General features: G+C 35.7%; 1 protein-coding gene across 1 annotated transcript in view; it reads left to right on the top strand.

The window, feature by feature from the left end:
• Window positions 1-18511, top strand: part of SH3BGRL (SH3 domain binding glutamate rich protein like) — a 98945-nt gene that overhangs the window by 62262 nt on the left and 18172 nt on the right. The window contains exon 2 of the mRNA XM_008700613.2: window positions 14229-14414. Coding sequence (XP_008698835.2) covers window positions 14229-14414 — 186 coding nt within the window. The remainder of the gene's footprint in view (window positions 1-14228; window positions 14415-18511) is intronic.

Genomic DNA, 18511 nt, shown 5'->3' with positions numbered 1-18511 from the left:
ATCGAGCCCCACATCAGGCTCCTCTGCTGGGAGCCTGCTTCTTCCTCTCCCACTCCCCCTGCTTGTGTTCCCTCTCTCGCTGGCTGTCTCTATCTCTGTCAAATGAATAAATAAAATCTTTAAAAAATAAATAAATAAATAAATAAATACATATCAGTGGAGAAAAAAACCTAACTAAAAAAATCTTAATTTTACTATTTTAAAGCTCTCTCCTAGGTATGGTTAGGAGACAAAATAAGTGTATTGTCTCCACCTGGTAATCTAAAGAAGTAGCACAGAAATCAAATGTAAACTTTGTTATTTTAATGGGTTAATCTATAACCCCCCAAATATTGTTAAAACATCAGGTAGAGGTGCTGTCATTTTCTTATTATTTTCATCAGTATTATGTTTGACCTGTATTGGAAAATAAAGAATATGAAATAGTTTGAGGACAGAAAATGTGATTGAAACATGACCAAACTTTTCCCAGTGTCACAGGGTGGGAAGGTATGGGTTTCAAATCTTCTATCAAAGAAATAGCACAAACACATGAAACATAACCTTAGAAGCACATGTTAATGGCTGATGAGTACAGGTATATCCCAAACCTCGTATATAGGCAGGCTTAGCTCATATATTCTTAGCCAATTTCTGTTCTAAACAATGAAAATTGAATGTGGAGTAACTCTGACTTGTAACTTGGTCAAGGAAAGATTAATTTCTGTTTGTCTTAGGATGCTTATTAGGACAGAAAGTATAAAGAGAAAGGAATCAAAGTACATCACCAAAGAAAACCATCAAACAATGAAAGAGACCAAGAGAAGAAGAGATCAGAGAAAATGATAGAAACAATCACACAACAAGTTACAAAACGGTAATAAATAAATATCTATCAATGATTCCTTTGGATTTAAGTGGGCTAAACACTCCAATCAGAAGACATAGGGTGACAGAATGAATAATAAAAAAAGACCCATCAAAAACAAAACAAAACAAAAACAAGATCCATCTATATGCTGCCTGTAACAGACTAGCTTCAGACCTAAAGACACTTGCAGATTGAAAGTAAGGGGATGGAGAAACATCTATCATGCAAATGCATGACAAAAGAAAGCCAGGGCAACAATATTTATATTGGAAAAAATAGACTTTAAAACAAAAACTGTAACAAGAGACAAAGAAAGACACTCTCTATAGTGGGACAATCCAACCAGAAGACATAACAATTATAGGTATGTATGCACCCAACATGAAAGCACCCAAATACATAAAATAGTGAATAACAAGCAGAAAGGAGGTCATTGAAGTAGTACAATATTATAAGGGACTTTAACACCCCATTTACATAAATGGGTAAGTCAGCCAAACAGAAAATCAATAAGGAAACAGTGGCTTTGTATGACACACTGGACCAGATGCATTTAACAGATATATTCAGAACACTGCATTCTAAAAACAGCAGAATACACATTCTATTCAAGTGAACGTGGAACTTTCACTAGAATGCGGATAATAACAGACTACATATTAGCCATAAATCGGGTCTCAAAAAATTAAAAAAGCTTGAAGTCATACCATGCACATTTTCTGACCACAAAGCTATGAAACTGGAACTCAACCACAAGGAAAAATCTGAAAAGACCACAAATACAAGGAGGTTAAATAAAATGCTATTAAACTATGAATGGGTCAACCCAGAAATCAAAGAAGAAATAAAAAATTACATGGAAACAAATGAAAATGAAAATAAACACAATAATCCAATCCATTGGATGCAGGAAAGGTTTATACCAATACAAACTTATCTCAAGAAGCAAGAAAAATGTCAAACAACTTAACCTTATACCTAAAGGAGCTAGAAAAAGAAAAAACAAAACAAAAAAAAAAACCCCTAAAACCAGAGCACCTGGGTGGCTCAGTCAGTTAAGTGTCTGCCTTCAGCTCAGGTGCTGGGATCAAGTCCTGCATTGGGCTCCCTCCTCACTGGGGAGTCTGCTTCTCCCCTTGCCCCTCATCCAGCTCATGCACTCTCTCTCTTGCAAAAATAAATAAGTAAAATATTTTTTAAAAAACTAAAACCAGCAGATAGAAGGAAATAATAAATAATAGAACAGAAATAAATGATATAGAAAAAAAAAAACCAATGGAACAAAACAACAAAACAGAAACTGTTTCTTTGAAAAAAAACCAACAAAATTGATAAACCTCTAGCCAGACTTATCAAGAAAAAGAGAGAAAAGACTCAAAGAAACAAAATCACAATTGACAGAGGAGAAAAAACAACCAAAACCACATAAGTACGAACAATTGTAAGAGAATATTATTTTAAAAAAATGCCAACTAATTGGACAAACTAGAAGAAATGGATAAATTCCTAGAAACATATAAACTACCAAAACTGCAGCAGGAAGAAATATACAAATTTGAACAGACTGATTACTAGCAAGGAAATTGAATCCGTAATTAAAAAAAAAAAAAAAAAAAACTCTGAACAAACAAAAATCCAGGACCAGATGGGTTAACAGGCAATTCCACCAAACATTTAAAATTTAATACCTATTATTCTCAAACTATTCCAAAAAATAGAAGAAGGAAAACTTTCAAATTCCTTCTACTAGACCAAAATTACCTTAATACCAAAACCAGATAAAGACACCACAATAAAAGAAAACTACAGGGCAATATTTCTAATGAACATAGATGTGAAAAACATAAACAAAATACTAGCAAACAGAATCCAACAATACATTTAAATAATCTTCACCACAATCAATTAGGTATTTTTTCCTAGGACGCAATGGTGGTTTAATATTCACCAATCAATCAATGTGATACATCACATCAATAAGAGAAAATATGAAATCTGTATAATCATTTCAATATATACAGAAAAAGCATTTGTCAAAGTACGACATGCATTCATGATAAAAGCCCTCAACATACTAGGTTTAGAGGGAACATACCTCAACATACTAAAGTCCATATATGAAAAACCCATGGTGAACATCATCCTTAATGGTGAAAAACTAAGAGCTTTTCCTCTAAGGTCAGGAACAGGACAAGGATATACACTCTCACCACTTCTATTGAACATAATACTGGAAGTCCTAGCCACAACAATCAGATAACAAAAAGAAATAAAAGGAATCCAAATTGACAAGAAAGATGTAAAACTTTCACTATTTTCAGATGACATACTATATATAGAAAACCCTAAAGACTCCACCAAAATGATTATTAGAATGCTTAAATCATTTCAGTAGTCACAAGATGCAAAATCAACATACAGAAATCTGTTGCATTTCTATACACTAATAATGAAGCAGCAGAAAGAGAAATTAAAGAATCAATTCCAATTACAATTGCACCAAAAACAATAAAATACCTAGGAATAAACCTAACCAAAGAGATGAAAAACCTGTGTTCTGAAAACTATAAAACATTGGTGAAAGAAATTGAAGAAGACACAACGAAATGGAAAGATACTCCATGTTCATGGATTAGAAGAGCAAATATCGTGAAAATGTCTATACTACCCAAAGCAACCTACACATTTAATGAAATCCGTTTCAAAATTCCAACAGCATTTTTCACAGAGCTGGAAGAAAACAATCCAAAACATATATGGAACCACAAAAGATCCTGAATAGCCAATGCAATCTTGAAAGAAATGCAAAGCTGGAGGCGTCACAATTCTGGGCTTCAAGTTATGTTAACAAAAGTGTAGTGACCATAACAGTATGGTACTGCCACAGAAATAGACATGTAGATCCATAGAACAGAATAAAAAAACCCAAAAATGAATCCATAATTATATGGTCAATTAATTTTTGACAAAGTAGGAAAGAATCTCCCATGGGATAAAGAGAGTCTTCTCAATAAACAGTGTTGTGAAAACTGGTCAGCTACATGCAAAATAGTGAAACTGGACCACTTTCTTATATCATACACAATAACAAATTCAAAACAGATTAAAGACCTAAATGTGAGACCTAAAACCATAAAAATCCTAAAAGAGAGCACAGGCTACTGTATTCTACCTCAGACATAGCAACATTTTTCTGGATATATGTTCTGATGCAAGGGAAACACAGGCAAAAATAGACTATTGGGACTACATCAAAATAAAAAAGTTTCTACACAGTGAACGAAACAATCAAGACAACCAAAAGACATCCTACTGAATGGGAGCAGATATTTACAAATGACATATCTGATAAAGGGTTAGTATTTAAAATATATATTAAAAAAACTAATGCAACTCAATACCCCCCCAAAACAGACAATCCAACTAAAACAAGAGCAGAAGACATGAACAGACATTTCTCCAAAGAAGACATATAGATGGAGGATGATGGAGGAGTAGGGGGACCCTGAGCTTGCATTGTCCCTTCAACACAACTAGATGAATATTGAATCATTTTTAACACACCCACAAAAAATCCATCTGGGGACTGAGAGAGCAAAACTGTAAAGCTGGAGGTAGAAAAGCAGCCATATCATGGAAGTTAGGAGCTGCGGAGAGTTGATTTGGGAGAGAAAAGAACTGCAGGTGCTGAAAAGGGGAGGGAGCCCTGATCGCAGAGAGAAGAGAGAGAGAAAGAGAGAGAGAGAGAGAAGGCATGTGCAGGGGATTACACAGGAAGAATTCTTCCCTAAAACCACTGACTGGGAAATAAGAGGGGTTGACCACTGCAAGTTTTTATGAGCAGCAGAGTGCAAAGTCAGAAATTTTAGAGGTCATTGCCAGGGTGGTGCCAAGCATGCTTGACAGTGCTCCAGTGGGGAAGGAAGGCAGAGACCCAGGAGCGGGCAACATGGTCTGATGATCCCCTGGGCTGCACGGGGAGAAACAGGTCCCCTGATTGGAGTGCATTTGGGAGAAGTGGCACAGACTTTCCAGGGGTGAAAGACCCAACAGACACCAACATGCTGCCTTATTCACTGACAAAGGAAGGGAGACATCAGCTGAGGGCAGCAAACCTTGGTGCTGGGTTCTGGCTGTGCTATACCATAAACTCCAAACTGCTGTTTGATTGTATGACCAATTTCCAGGACAAACTGAGACCAGACACAATGATGCAATGGCCTCCCCCAGAGGCCAGTGCTGGTTGGCACCTGGCGGTTCTCTAAAATTTGGAGTTTTGAAACCCAGCCATATGCCTGAGATGAAACAATGGAGTATCACGTGGCCTGACAGGCAGATAGATTGGGCGTAGGCAGGGTGAAAGAGAGAATTTGATGGAAGTCAGGGACACAAATGGGGTGATTCTTCGCTCTTCTGTAAGGGCTTCCTAAAGAGTGGTGAGCACTACTTTCCCACTCCAGGGAGAGTGGGGCAACACTGTATTCCCACCTCCCCATCACCACTGACCCAACTCAGTGAGCAAAACAGCACCACCAACTGGAGGCTGCAGTCACTTACAATAAGCTCTGTGGCTGTGTGTCCAGCAGTTGCATCTCCACTAGGACAAGTCCGCCTGAGAATCAGCACAGCAGACCCCTCCCCCAGAAGACACACACAAGCCCCTCACACACAACAAGTCTACTGATCATAGAGGGCTGCAAAGCTTCAGCTCTAAGGGAAATAGGATCTAGCTTCTTTTAACAAGCAGACCAAAACAGACCTAAGATCTAGCTTCCTTCCCCCACACTTCTTAATATAACCATTACTCTCAAGAGCAGGAATACAACAGGCTTTCCAAAAATCACACCAAAAAAAAGGTGATCCAGACAAAAGACAAGATGAAAAATTTGCCCCAAAGAAAGAACAGGAACAAGTCACAGCGGGGATTTAATCAATATAGTTACAAGAAGTCTGATCCAGATTTTAAAACAATAATCATAAGGAAATTAGCTGGGCTTGAGAAAAGAACAGAGGACACTAGAAAATCCCTTTCTACAGAGATAAAAGAACTAAGAACTGGTGAGTTTGAAATTAAAACAAAAACAAAACAAAAACAAAAACAAAACAAAACAAAAAAACCCTGCTAAAACCAAGATGCAAAACTGAATGGATACAATGACAATGAGAATGGGTGAAGCAGAAGAAGATAAAAATTATGGAAAATTTGAAGCTAAAAACAAGAAGGAAAGAAAGATATTGGATCATGAAAGTAGACTAAAGGAATTCAGTGACTCCTTAAAGTGTAATAAAGACATTCATATTATAGGAGTCCCAGAAGAAGAAGATCAAAAAAAGGAGCAGAAGGTTTACTTGAGCAAATTATAGCTGAAAAGTTCCCTAGTCTGGAGAAGGACACAGACCTCAGATCCAAGGACTACAGAGAACTCCCATCAAATTCAATAAAAAACGGCCCTCACCAAGAAATATCATAGTCAAAATCACAAAATGCACAGACAAGGAAAGAATCCTGAAAACAGCAAGGAAAAAAAGTCCTTAACCTACAAGGGAAGACAAATAAAGTTAACAGCATATCTGTCTCCAGAAATTTAGCAGGCCAGAAGACAATGGCATGATACATTCAATGTGCTGAATGGGAAAAACATGCAGCCAAGAGTAATTTATTCAGCAAGGCTGTCCTTCAGAATAGGAGAGAAAAGAAGTTTCCCAGACAAACAAAAACTAAAGGAGTTCATGACCACTAAACCAGCCCTGCAAGACATATTGAAGGAGACTCTATGAATGGTGAAAAAAGACCATAGGCAACAAAGACTAGAAAGGAACAGAGAATATCACCAGAAGCACCAGCTTTACAGGTAACACAACTTTACAGGCACTAAATTCATATATATCAATAATCACTCTGAATATAAGTGGACTAAATGTTCCAATCAAAAGACATAGGGTGTAAGAATTTTTAAAGATTTTTAAAAAAGACCCATCTATATGCTGCCTACAAGAGATTCATTTTGTCTTGAAATTGAAAGTGAGGCGATGAGGAAAAATCAGTCATGCTAATGAATGCCAAAAGAAAGCTGGAGTACCCATACTTATATCAGACAAACTACATTTTAAAATCTATAGTAAGGGATGAGAAGGGCACTATATCATAATATGGGATCTATCCAACTAGATGATCTAACAACTGTAAATATTTATGCCCCCAACTTGGGAGCACACAAATATATAAATCAATTAAAAATAAACATAAAGAAACTCATTGATAATAATGCAGTAATAGTAGGGGGCTTTAACATCCTACTTACATCAATAGACAGACCATCTAAGCAAAAAATCATTAAGGAAACAATGGATTTGAATGACAAACTAGACAAGATGAACTCTTTTCTTTTTCTTTTTTCTTTTTTTATTTTTTATTTAAATTTAATTAATTAACATATAGTGTATTATTAATTTTAGACGTAGAGTTTAGTGATTCATCAGTTGCATATAACACCCAGTACTCATTACATCAAGTGCACTCATTAATGCCCATCACCCAGTTACCACATCCTCCCACCCACCTCCCCTCCAGCAAACCTGTTTGTTTCCTATAGTTAAGAGTCTCTTACGGTTTGTCTCCCTCTCTGATTTTAGACCAGATGAACTTAACAAATATATTCAAAACATTTCATCCTAAAGTAAGAGACTGCACTTTCTTTTCAATTGCCCATGGAACATTCTCCAGAATAGACCACATAGTGGGTCAGAAATCAGCCTTCAACCAGTACAAAAAGAGTGAGGTCATATCATGCATGTTTTCAGACCACAATACAATGAAAGTTGAAGTCAACAACAACAAAGAAAGAAAGAAAGAAAGAAAGAAAGACAGAAAGAAAGAAAGAAAGAAAGAAAGAAAGAAAGAAGGAAAGAAAGAAAGAAAAAGAAAGAAGAAATTAGAAAGACCACAAATATATTGAGATTAAAGAACATCCTACTAAAGAATGAAAGGGTTAACCAGCAACTTAAAGAAGAAATTAAAGAAAAAAAAAACCACATGGAAGCAAATGAAAATATGACAGTCCAAAACCATCTGGATACAGCAAAGGTGGTACTAAAAGGGAAGTATATTACATTACAGGCTTACCTTGAGAAGCAAACAAGTCTTAAATACACAACCTAACTTTACACCTAAAGGATCTAGAAAAGGAACAGGAAATAAAGCCTAAGGCCAACAGAAGAAGGAAAATAATAAAGATTAGAGCAGAAATAAACAATATAGAAACAAACAAGCAAAAAAAAAAAAAACAGTAGAACAGATCAACTGAACTAAGAGCTGGTTCTTTGAAAGAATTAACAAAATTCTCCTAGCCACACTTACCAAAAAGAAAATAGAAAGGAACCAAATAAATTATGTCATGAATGAAAGTGGAGAGATCACAACAAAAACCACAGAAATACAAACGATTATAAGAGAATATTATGAAAAATTATATGCCAACAAACTGGGCAACCTGGAAAAAAATGGACAAATTCCTACAAGCCTACAAACTACCAACACTGAAACAGGAAGAAACAGAAAATCAGAACGGAGCCAAAACCAGCAAAGAAATTGAATCAGTAATCAAAAATCTCCCAGCAAACAAAAGTCCAGGGTCAGATGGCTTCCCAGGGGAATTCTACCAGACATTTAAGAAGAATTAATACCTATTCTTCTCAAACTATTCCAAAAAATAGAAATGGGAGGAAAACTCCTAAACTCATTCTACAAAGCCATCATTACCTTGGTTCCAAACCAAAGACCCCACTAAAAAGGAAAATTACAGACCAATACCCCTGATGAACATGGATGCAAAAAAATTCTTACCAAGATATGAGCAAATGGAATCTAACAGTACATGCAAAGAATTATTCAACATAATCAAGTCAGATTTATCCCTGGGCTGCAAGGATGGTTCAATATTTGCAAATCAATCATTGTGATACACCACATTAATAAAAGAAAAGATAAGAACCATATGATCATTTCAATAGATGCAGAAAAATCATTTGGCAACATACAGCATTCATTCTTGATAAAAACCCTCAAAAGAGTAGTTACAGATAGAACATACCTCACCTTCATAAAGGCCATATACATAAGACCCACAGCTAATATTGTCCTCAATGGGAGAGAACTGAGAGGTTTTCCTCTATGGTCAGAAACAAGACAGGAATGTCCACTCTCACCATTACTATTTAACATAGTAATGAATGTCTTAGCTTCAGCAATCAGACAATAAAAAGAAATAAAAGGCATCCAAATCAGCAAGAATGAAGCCAAACTTTCACTCTTTATAGAAGACATGATACTCTGTAGAAAACCCAAATGACTCCACCAAAAAGTTTCTAGAAAAGATACAGGAATTCAGTAAAGTCGTGGCATAAAAAAATCAATGTACAGAAATCTGTTGCATTTCTATATACCAACAATAAACAGGCAGAAAAAGAAATTTATCCCATTTATAATTGGGTCAAAAACAATAAGATACCTAGGAATAAACCTAACCAAAGAGGTAAAAGATGTGTAATCTTAAAACTATAAAACACTTATGAAAGAAATCGAGAAAGACACAAAGAAATAGAAAAATATTCCATGCTCATGGATTGGGAGATATTGTTAAAATGTTTACTTTACCCAAAGCAATCTACACATTTAATGCTATCCCTATCAAAATACCAACAGCATTTTTCACAAATCCTAATATTTGTATGGAACTACAAAAGACACCAAATAGTCAAAGCAATCCTGGAAAAGAAAAGTAAAGCTGGAGGGATCATTATTCTGTACTTTAAGCTATAATACAAAACTGTATTCATCAAGGCAGTATGGTACAGGCACAAAAACAGACACGTAGACCAATGGAACAGTGTAGAAAATCCAGAAATGGATCCACAACTATATGGTCAACCAATCTTCAACAGAGCAGAAAAGAATATCCAATGGCAAGAAGACAGTCTCTTCAACAAATGATGTTAGGAAAACAGGACAGCAACATGCAGAAGAATGAAACTGTACTACTTTGTCACACCATACACAAAAATAAATTCAAATGGAAAAGCTTCTGCACAGGAAAGGAAACAATCAAGAAAACTAAAAGGCAACCCATGGAATGAGAGAAGATATTTGCAAATGACATATCAGATCAGGGGCTAGTATCTATAAAGAGCTTAACAAACTCAACACCCAAAAATAAAAAAAAAAAATCGGCTAAGAAACAGACCAAAGCCATGAACAGACATTTCTCCAAAGAAGAAATACAAATGGCTAACAGACTGATGAAAAAATGCTCAACATCCCTCATCATCAGAGAAATACCAATCAAAACCACAATGAGATACCACATCATACAGGTCAGAATGGCTAAAATTAACAACTTAGGAAACAACAGATTTTGGCAAGTATGTAGAGAAGGGGAACCCTCTTACACTGTTGGGAAGGCAAACTGGTGCAGCCACTCTGGGAAACAGTATGGATGTTCCTTAAAAAGTGAAAAAATAAAACCCAGCAATTACACTCCTAGGTATTTATCCAAAGGATACAAAAATAGTGATTCAAAGGGGCACATGCACCCCAATGTTTATAGCAGCACTATCTGTATTAGCCAAAATATGGAAAATGGCCAGATACCCATCAACTGATAAATGCATAAAGAAGTGATATATATACACTTATGGAATATTACTGGGCCATTAAAAAGAATGAAATCTTGCCATTTGCAATGACATGGATGGAACTAGAGGGTATTATGCTAAGTTAAATAAGTCAGTCAGAGAAACAAATACCATATGATTTTACTCATATGTGGAATTTAAGAAACAAAACAGATAAATATAGGGAAAAGGAAGGAAAAAAATAAGATAAAGACAGGGAGGCAAACCATAAGAGACTCTTAAATATAGGGAACAAACTGAGGGTTGCTGGAGGGGAGGTAGGTGGGGGGCTGGTGTAATTGGATAATGGGCATTAAGTATGGCATTTGAAGTAATGAGCACTGGGTGTTATATGCAACTGATCAGTCATTAAATTCTACCCCTGAAACTAATACTACGCTATATGTGAATTAACTAGTATTCATTTTTTAAAGATTTATTTATTGTACAGAGAGAGAGTGAGAGGGAGAGTGCATAGTGGGGAGGGACAAAGGAAGAGAGAGAGTCTTTTTTTTTAAATAATTTTTTATTATATTATGTTAGTCACCGGCTTTATTTCATGACCCTGAGATCATGACCTGAGCCAAAACCAAGAGTCAAATGCTTAACCAACTGCACCACCCAGGTGCCCCCGAACTAACTTGAATTTAAATAGAACCTTGAAAGGAAAAAAAAGAAAAAAGAATGATAGACCTCAATGAGAGATGGGAAACCATCAAAATCCTAGAGGAGAATGTAAGCAGTAACCTCTTTAACTGTATGGTGACTAATATAACAAAATAAAAATTATTTAAAAAAAAGAAAAAAAATGTTAATCCAGGGGACCTGGGTGGCTCAGTCAAATAAATAAATAAATAAATAAATAAATAAATAAATAAATAGCAGTAACCTATTTGACATTGGCTGCAGCAACTTCTTACTAGACATATCACTGGAGGCAAGGGAAACAAAAGCAAAAATGAACCCTTGGGACTTCATCAAAATAAAAAGCTTCTATGCAGCAAAGGAAATCAACAAAACTAAAAGGCAGCTTACCAAATGGGAGAAGATATTTGCAAGTGACATATATGATAAAGGTTTAGTATCCAAAATCTGTAAAGAACTTATCACACTCAACAACTTATCAATCTCAGCACCCAAAAAGCAAATAATCTATTTTAAAAATGGGCAGAAGACATGAATAGTCATTTTTCCAATGAAAACATCCAGATGGCTATCAGACACATGAAATGATGTTGAACATCACTCATCATCAGGAAAATACAAATCAAAACCACAATGAGATACCACCTCACCCATGTCAGAATGGCTAAAATAAACAACACAGGAAACAACAGATGTTAGTGAGGATGCAGAGAAAGGAGAACCCTCTTTCACTGTTTGTGGAATGCAAACTGGTGCAGCTATTCTGTAAACATTATGGAGGTTCCTCAAAAAGTTAGCAATAGAAGTACCCTATGATCCAGCAATTGCAATACTAGCTGTTTACCCAAAGGCTACAAAAATACAGATTTGCAGGAGTACATGCACCCTGATGTTTATAGAAGCATTATTAATAATAGCTGAAATATGGAAAAAGCCCTGGTGTCCATCAACTAATGAATGGATAAGGAAGGAAGATTTCATATGTATAATGGAACATTACTTTGCCATCAAAAGGAACGAGATCCTGCCATTTGCAATGATGTGGATGGACCTAGATTGTACCATGCTAAGCAAAATAAGTCAGTCAGAGAAAGACAATTATGATTTCATTCATATGTGAAACTTAGGAAACAAAACAAATGGATACATGTGAAGGGGGAAAAAGAGAGAGAGGGAAACAAACAATAAGAGACTCTAAAAGATAGAGAACAAACTGAGGGTTGATGAAGGGAGGTGGGTGGGTGATGGGCTAAATGAATGATGGGTATTAAGGATGGCACTTGTTCTAATAAGTACTGGGTGTTATATGTAAGTGATGAATCACTAAATTCTACTCCTGAAACCAATATTATGCTATATGTTAATTAACTAGAATTAAATTAAAATTTGAAATAGAAGAAAATAAAAGATATATAGATGGCCAACAGACACAGGAGAAAATGCTCCACATTACTCATCATCAGAAAAATCCTATTTTATTTTTTTAAGATTTTATTTATTTATTTGAGAGAGAGAGAGAGAGCAACAGAGAAAGAGAGAGAAAGAAGAGCGCATGAGCAGGTGGGAGGGTTAGAGGGAGAAGGAGAAGCAGACTCTCTGCTGAGCAGGGAGCCAGATGAGGGGCTTGATCCCAGGACCCCGAGATCATGACCCGAGCTAAAAACAGAGTTTTAACTGACTGAGTCACCCAGGAACCCTGAGAAATGCAATTTAAAACCGCATTGAGATATCACCTCATGCTTATCAGATTGTCTAAAATGATAAACACAAGACACGAGTGTTGGTAAGAATATGGAGAAAAGGAAACCCTCTTGTAGTATTGGTGGGAATGCAAATTCATGCACCCACTGCAGAAAACAGTATGGAGTTTCCTCAAAATTTTATAAATAGAACTACCTTATGATCCAGTAATTGCACTACTATTTACTCCAAAAATACAAAACACTAATTCAAAGGGATACATGCACCCCCTCATGTTTATTGCAGCATTATATACAATAGCCAAATTATGGAAGCAGCCAAAGTGTGCATTGATAGATAAATGGATAAAGAAGATGTGATATATATACATAATTGAACATTATTCAGCTATAAAAAAGAACAAAATCCTTGCCGTTTGCAAGGACGTGGATGAAGCTAGAAAGTATTATGCTAAGCAAAATATGTCAGTCAGAGAAAGACAAATACCATATGATTTCACTCATATGTGGAATTTAATAAACAAAACAATTGAGCAAATGAAAAAGGAAGAGAGAGACAAACTAAGAAACAGACTCTTGACTATAGAGAGCAAACTGATGGTTACCATATGGGAGGTTGGTGGGGGGATGGGTGAAATAGGTGATGGGGATTAAAGAGTGCACTTGTGATGAGCACTGGGTGGTGTATGGAATTGTTGAATCACTATATTTTAGATGTGAAACTAATATAACACTGTATGTTAAATACACTGGGAATAAAATAAAAAGTTAATAAAAAACTGGAAGAAATGATAGGTATATTTTTTAAAGAATTATTCTGCTATGAGGTAGATCTAAAAGCACTTAGAAGCTATAATAATTATGAAGTTTTTAATTAAGAAACATAAAAATAAACATGAAGGACACAATTTAAGGCAAAAAAAAATAAATAAAAGACACCATACAGACTCAAATCATTTGGAAAGATTTTCTGCAAGGGCTGAAACTAAGAGAGGCTTATAGATAATCAGAAAGCACAGCTTCCCACTACTCAGTTTTGATTTAACTGCATTTTGGGTTATTGATATGCATTAGCTAGCACTTCTGCATCATTAGGTGTGGAGTTTTTGATGGAAAAATAAAAAAATAGGTTGATAAAACCTATTGACTGTTGACTGAAAGCTATTCAATCCACTTATGAGACATCATTAACAGCAAAATAATAAAGTGGAAAAACCACATATTTTCTATGAAACCACAACTCTTGATCCCTGTCTGAATTCATTTCTGCTAGTTCACAAACACTGACTGTGTTTAATTTGAAAAATAAAAACAACAAAGTCTGTTTGTTCAACAACATAGTTTCTTTGTCCTTTGGGTTCTAGATTAAGAAGAAACAGCAAGATGTGCTTGGTTTTTTAGAAGCTAACAAAATAGGATTTGAAGAAAAAGACATTGCAGCAAATGAAGAGAATCGGAAGTGGATGAGAGAAAATGTACCTGAAAACAATCGACCAGCCACTGGATACCCACTGCCACCTCAGATTTTCAATGAAAGCCAGTACCGTGGGGTAAGAAACGAATTTAAACTCTTGTTCTATCAAATGGATCACCTCAAATCCATCCTATCCCTTTCACCCCACCCCTAAATGTGTATACAGCCATTTCTCCTGTTCATCTCTTCATCTATCCTAGGCAGCTGGGATATTTCTACTAGGAAGCAAATGGATGAGTCATCCCCCCCAAATTTCCTGTGAATGCATAAATACAGATCTTGAACACATAGCTACCTTCCCATTTCTTTTTTTTTATGATTTTATGTGTAAGTAAGTTCTACACCCAACCTGTGGATCAAATTCACAACCCTGAGGTCAAGAGTTGCATGCTTTATCAACTAAGCCAGTCAGGCACCCTGCTTTTCCATTTCTTCATCTGAATTCTATCTAGAGCAATTGTGTTGTTTCTGCTATGTCCATGAAAAAGCTTCTGAGAAGTCAACTGCTTAAAAATAGTTTAAAAAGAGTAATATCTTATTTCCTACTTGAAGCCAGTAATACTTTTATTTTGGTATTATTAATAATTTTTTAGAAAATGTTAAGTTAGCTAATTGAACTCATGTGAGGAATGAGGGAAACAAAAATGGGCTTTTGCTTTGTGACTGGTGTTTTCAAGTATGCTATCTGTAGTCTTTATTTAAACCATAGAGTAATTTCCTTTAATCTTCTGCCACTATATATTTAACGTTGGCAGCCTATGGCCTCTCTAGGTACCATGGCAAGTACAAGTATAAATAAAAGTTTTTCTCTTAAGGAGCTGGTTGAGAGTGAGGTGTGGAAAGAATCACACACACCTGGAACAATTGGAGTGTGGTTATGAATCCATATCTATGTGATGAGACAGTATAGAAAGCATATGTGAGGGTTATAGGAATTTCCGGTAAAGAACTGTTTGCCCTGCTATGTCCTGAATTAGCATGACTGAGGAACAAATGTATTAGAGTTAGCAATCCAAATCTTCTAGTTCATTGATTTATATGGAAGTAAGAGGACACTTTTTGGTGGGTATCTTTTTTTGTGAATTCTGAAAATTTAGGGGAGCTCGCATGGAAAAATTGAGAATTTTATTGGTAAAAAATATTTTTTCTGTGAATTGAATTTTTCAGTTCTGAGGAGGGTCCTGAAGTTTTCATCTGTTGTTGCTAACAGGACCAATGTGTAATGGCGTACTCTGCAGATAAGGAAAAGGCAATTAGGCTCTTCATGTAGATAGTGAAACCTCAATGCCTCTATAATTGAAATTTCTGCAAATGCTGTATGTATCCCAGGAGGTGGAAGAGGCCTCAGAGGCCATCCACTCCAATATAAGCCAGTATATATTGTCTTAATTTTTTTGAAGCAGAAATTTTAATTCATTTGGCTTTAAAAACAAACACATTTTAGGTTATAAGGATAACATTTCAGAAACCCCATTGATCTGGTTTATTTCTCCTTCAGAAGCCACACTGTAAGGGAATGGAGTTATGTTATAGAAATCGGGTATCACTGAGAAATAGGGAGCTGGAAAGGAAGGGGCAGGAGGTGAGACTCAACCAAATATTTATTAATGGAGAAAGAACCCAATTTTTATCAAATGCCTCCTGTGTACCAAGCACTAAGTTAGGAGTTTACTAACAATAAAAATTAAGATTTCTCCCTATACAGACTCCTAGGGAGAAGGGTATATAGTAACTATTCATTGAAAACATATATGTCAGTTATTGTACTGTATGCTTTATGTGTATTATATTAGTTAGTTCTCATACTAATTCCATGAGGTAGGTATTGTTATTTCTGTATTATGGATAAAGAAGATGAGGCCTAGAAGAAGGTTAACTAACTTGCTAAGTCTGTTTTTTTTTCTAAAGCTCTTATTTTTTTCTGTTAAACCACTGTATATTTCATTTTCCTATTTATACAAAGATCCCATATTCATTCTTTTCTTCCTACATTCTGTATTATGGCGGGGGGGGGTGACCTCAGTAAATTACATTTCCCAGTCTCTTTTGCCAACTGGCTACCTATTAGTTTTGGCCAATAATAAGAGAACTGGTTGGAGGAGTGGAGGACAGAGGAGAGGAAAAGCCAAGGTATTCTCCTCCTTCCTGATTCTGTGCTTCATGACAGTGGCTGTGTCTCCTTTGTGGTACCAGGTATCCCAGCTCCTGGGTTCTGTAATATCATCTTTTTTTTTAATGATTTTTTATTATATTATGTTAGTCACCATACAGTACATCCCCGGTTTCCGATGTAATATCATCTTCTGCACTTTTCCTTTTAGCCCTATAGCTGTGGCAACAGCTTCTTGCTTTTGCTAATATTTGGATTGCCTTGCCATTTCCTGTTTGCCTTTCACCAGTTCCTTTGTAAATTAATTCTTCATATTAAATTCCCTTGTTTAAAATATCTCAAGGTTTCTCAATCTTGGAACAGCTCACATATTGGGTTGGACAATTCTTTGTTGTTGGGGGCTGCCTGTGCATTGTGGGATGCTTAGCAGCATCCCTGGCTTCTACCTGTGGGTGCCAGTAGCACCCTTCCAGTTGTGAAAAGCCAAACATATCTCCAGACTTTGCCAGATGTCCCAGGGAGTGGGGTGGGGAATTACATCCTGTTGAGAACCACTGAACTATGGCTTAGACTCTTATTTCTAGAATGGAATGTGACTAAAACAATCAATCTACTACATTGAAGAGGCTCTGTTATAGTAAGTACAATATTTATAAGGATAATCATGGTTCTGAAAGAGCTTATGCTATGTATATGAAGAACTAGAGCATTTTTTCATGAATTAATAATTAATATGATACCAATATATGGTAGACTACATTCTGGATTAATGTTATTGGAGTCCGAGAGGTGTAAACAAAATATTTTTATTTTTTCCTTGAGTGAATTCCTATAGAAGAAGCAGACTATGTTACAATCTGTTTTGTCTACTCTTTGTAAATATTTTACATTTTCACTCCGTAGGATTGAGCCATGTATAGATATGAAGATCTTAATGTTTTGTTTACTCTTGTATTCTTAGCACCAAAAAATGAATTGGAGTCAGAGAGGTGTAAACAAAATATTTTTATTTTTTCCTTGAGTGAATTCCTATAGAAGAAGCAGACTATGTTACAATCTGTTTTGTCTACTCTTTGTAAATATTTTACATTTTCACTCCGTAGGATTGAGCCATGTATAGATATGAAGATCTTAATGTTTTGTTTACTCTTGTATTCTTAGCACCAAAAAATGATTGGTATGTAGTAGGTGCTCAATACATATTTGCAGAATAAATTAATTAATTGAGAAACTGGTGATTTTTTTTTTTTGTCTCAGAGTTACAAACCTGTTTGTATTTGCTAAGTCCAGGGCCAAAAAATGATAATATACTTCGATCCCAAAACACTTGAAACAGACAACTAGAGTTGCATTTTATGATCAGTAGAGTAGCATTTTTTTTCATTCTTTTTTTTTTATTAATAATGATTTTTTATTATATTATGTTAGTCACCATACAGTACATCCCCGGTTTTCGATGTAATATCATCTTCTGCACTTTTCCTTTTAGCCCTATAGCTGTGGCAACAGCTTCTTGCTTTTGCTAATATTTGGATTGCCTTGCCATTTCCTGTTTGCCTTTCACCAGTTCCTTTGTAAATTAATTCTTCATATTAAATTCCCTTGTTTAAAATATCTCAAGGTTTCTCAATCTTGGAACAGCTCACATATTGGGTTGGACAATTCTTTGTTGTTGGGGGCTGCCTGTGCATTGTGGGATGCTTAGCAGCATCCCTGGCTTCTACCTGTGGGTGCCAGTAGCACCCTTCCAGTTGTGAAAAGCCAAACATATCTCCAGACTTTGCCAGATGTCCCAGGGAGTGGGGTGGGGAATTACATCCTGTTGAGAACCACTGAACTATGGCTTAGACTCTTATTTCTAGAATGGAATGTGACTAAAACAATCAATCTACTACATTGAAGAGGCTCTGTTATAGTAAGTACAATATTTATAAGGATAATCATGGTTCTGAAAGAGCTTATGCTATGTATATGAAGAACTAGAGCATTTTTTCATGAATTAATAATTAATATGATACCAATATATGGTAGACTACATTCTGGATTAATGTTATTGGAGTCCG

Source organism: Ursus maritimus (assembly GCF_017311325.1).
Source record: "Ursus maritimus isolate PB19 chromosome X unlocalized genomic scaffold, ASM1731132v1 scaffold_X1, whole genome shotgun sequence".
Classification (NCBI taxonomy): domain Eukaryota; kingdom Metazoa; phylum Chordata; class Mammalia; order Carnivora; family Ursidae; genus Ursus; species Ursus maritimus.
The sequence above is the reverse complement of the archived record's forward strand: the minus strand, read 5'-3'. Positions and strand labels throughout refer to the sequence as shown.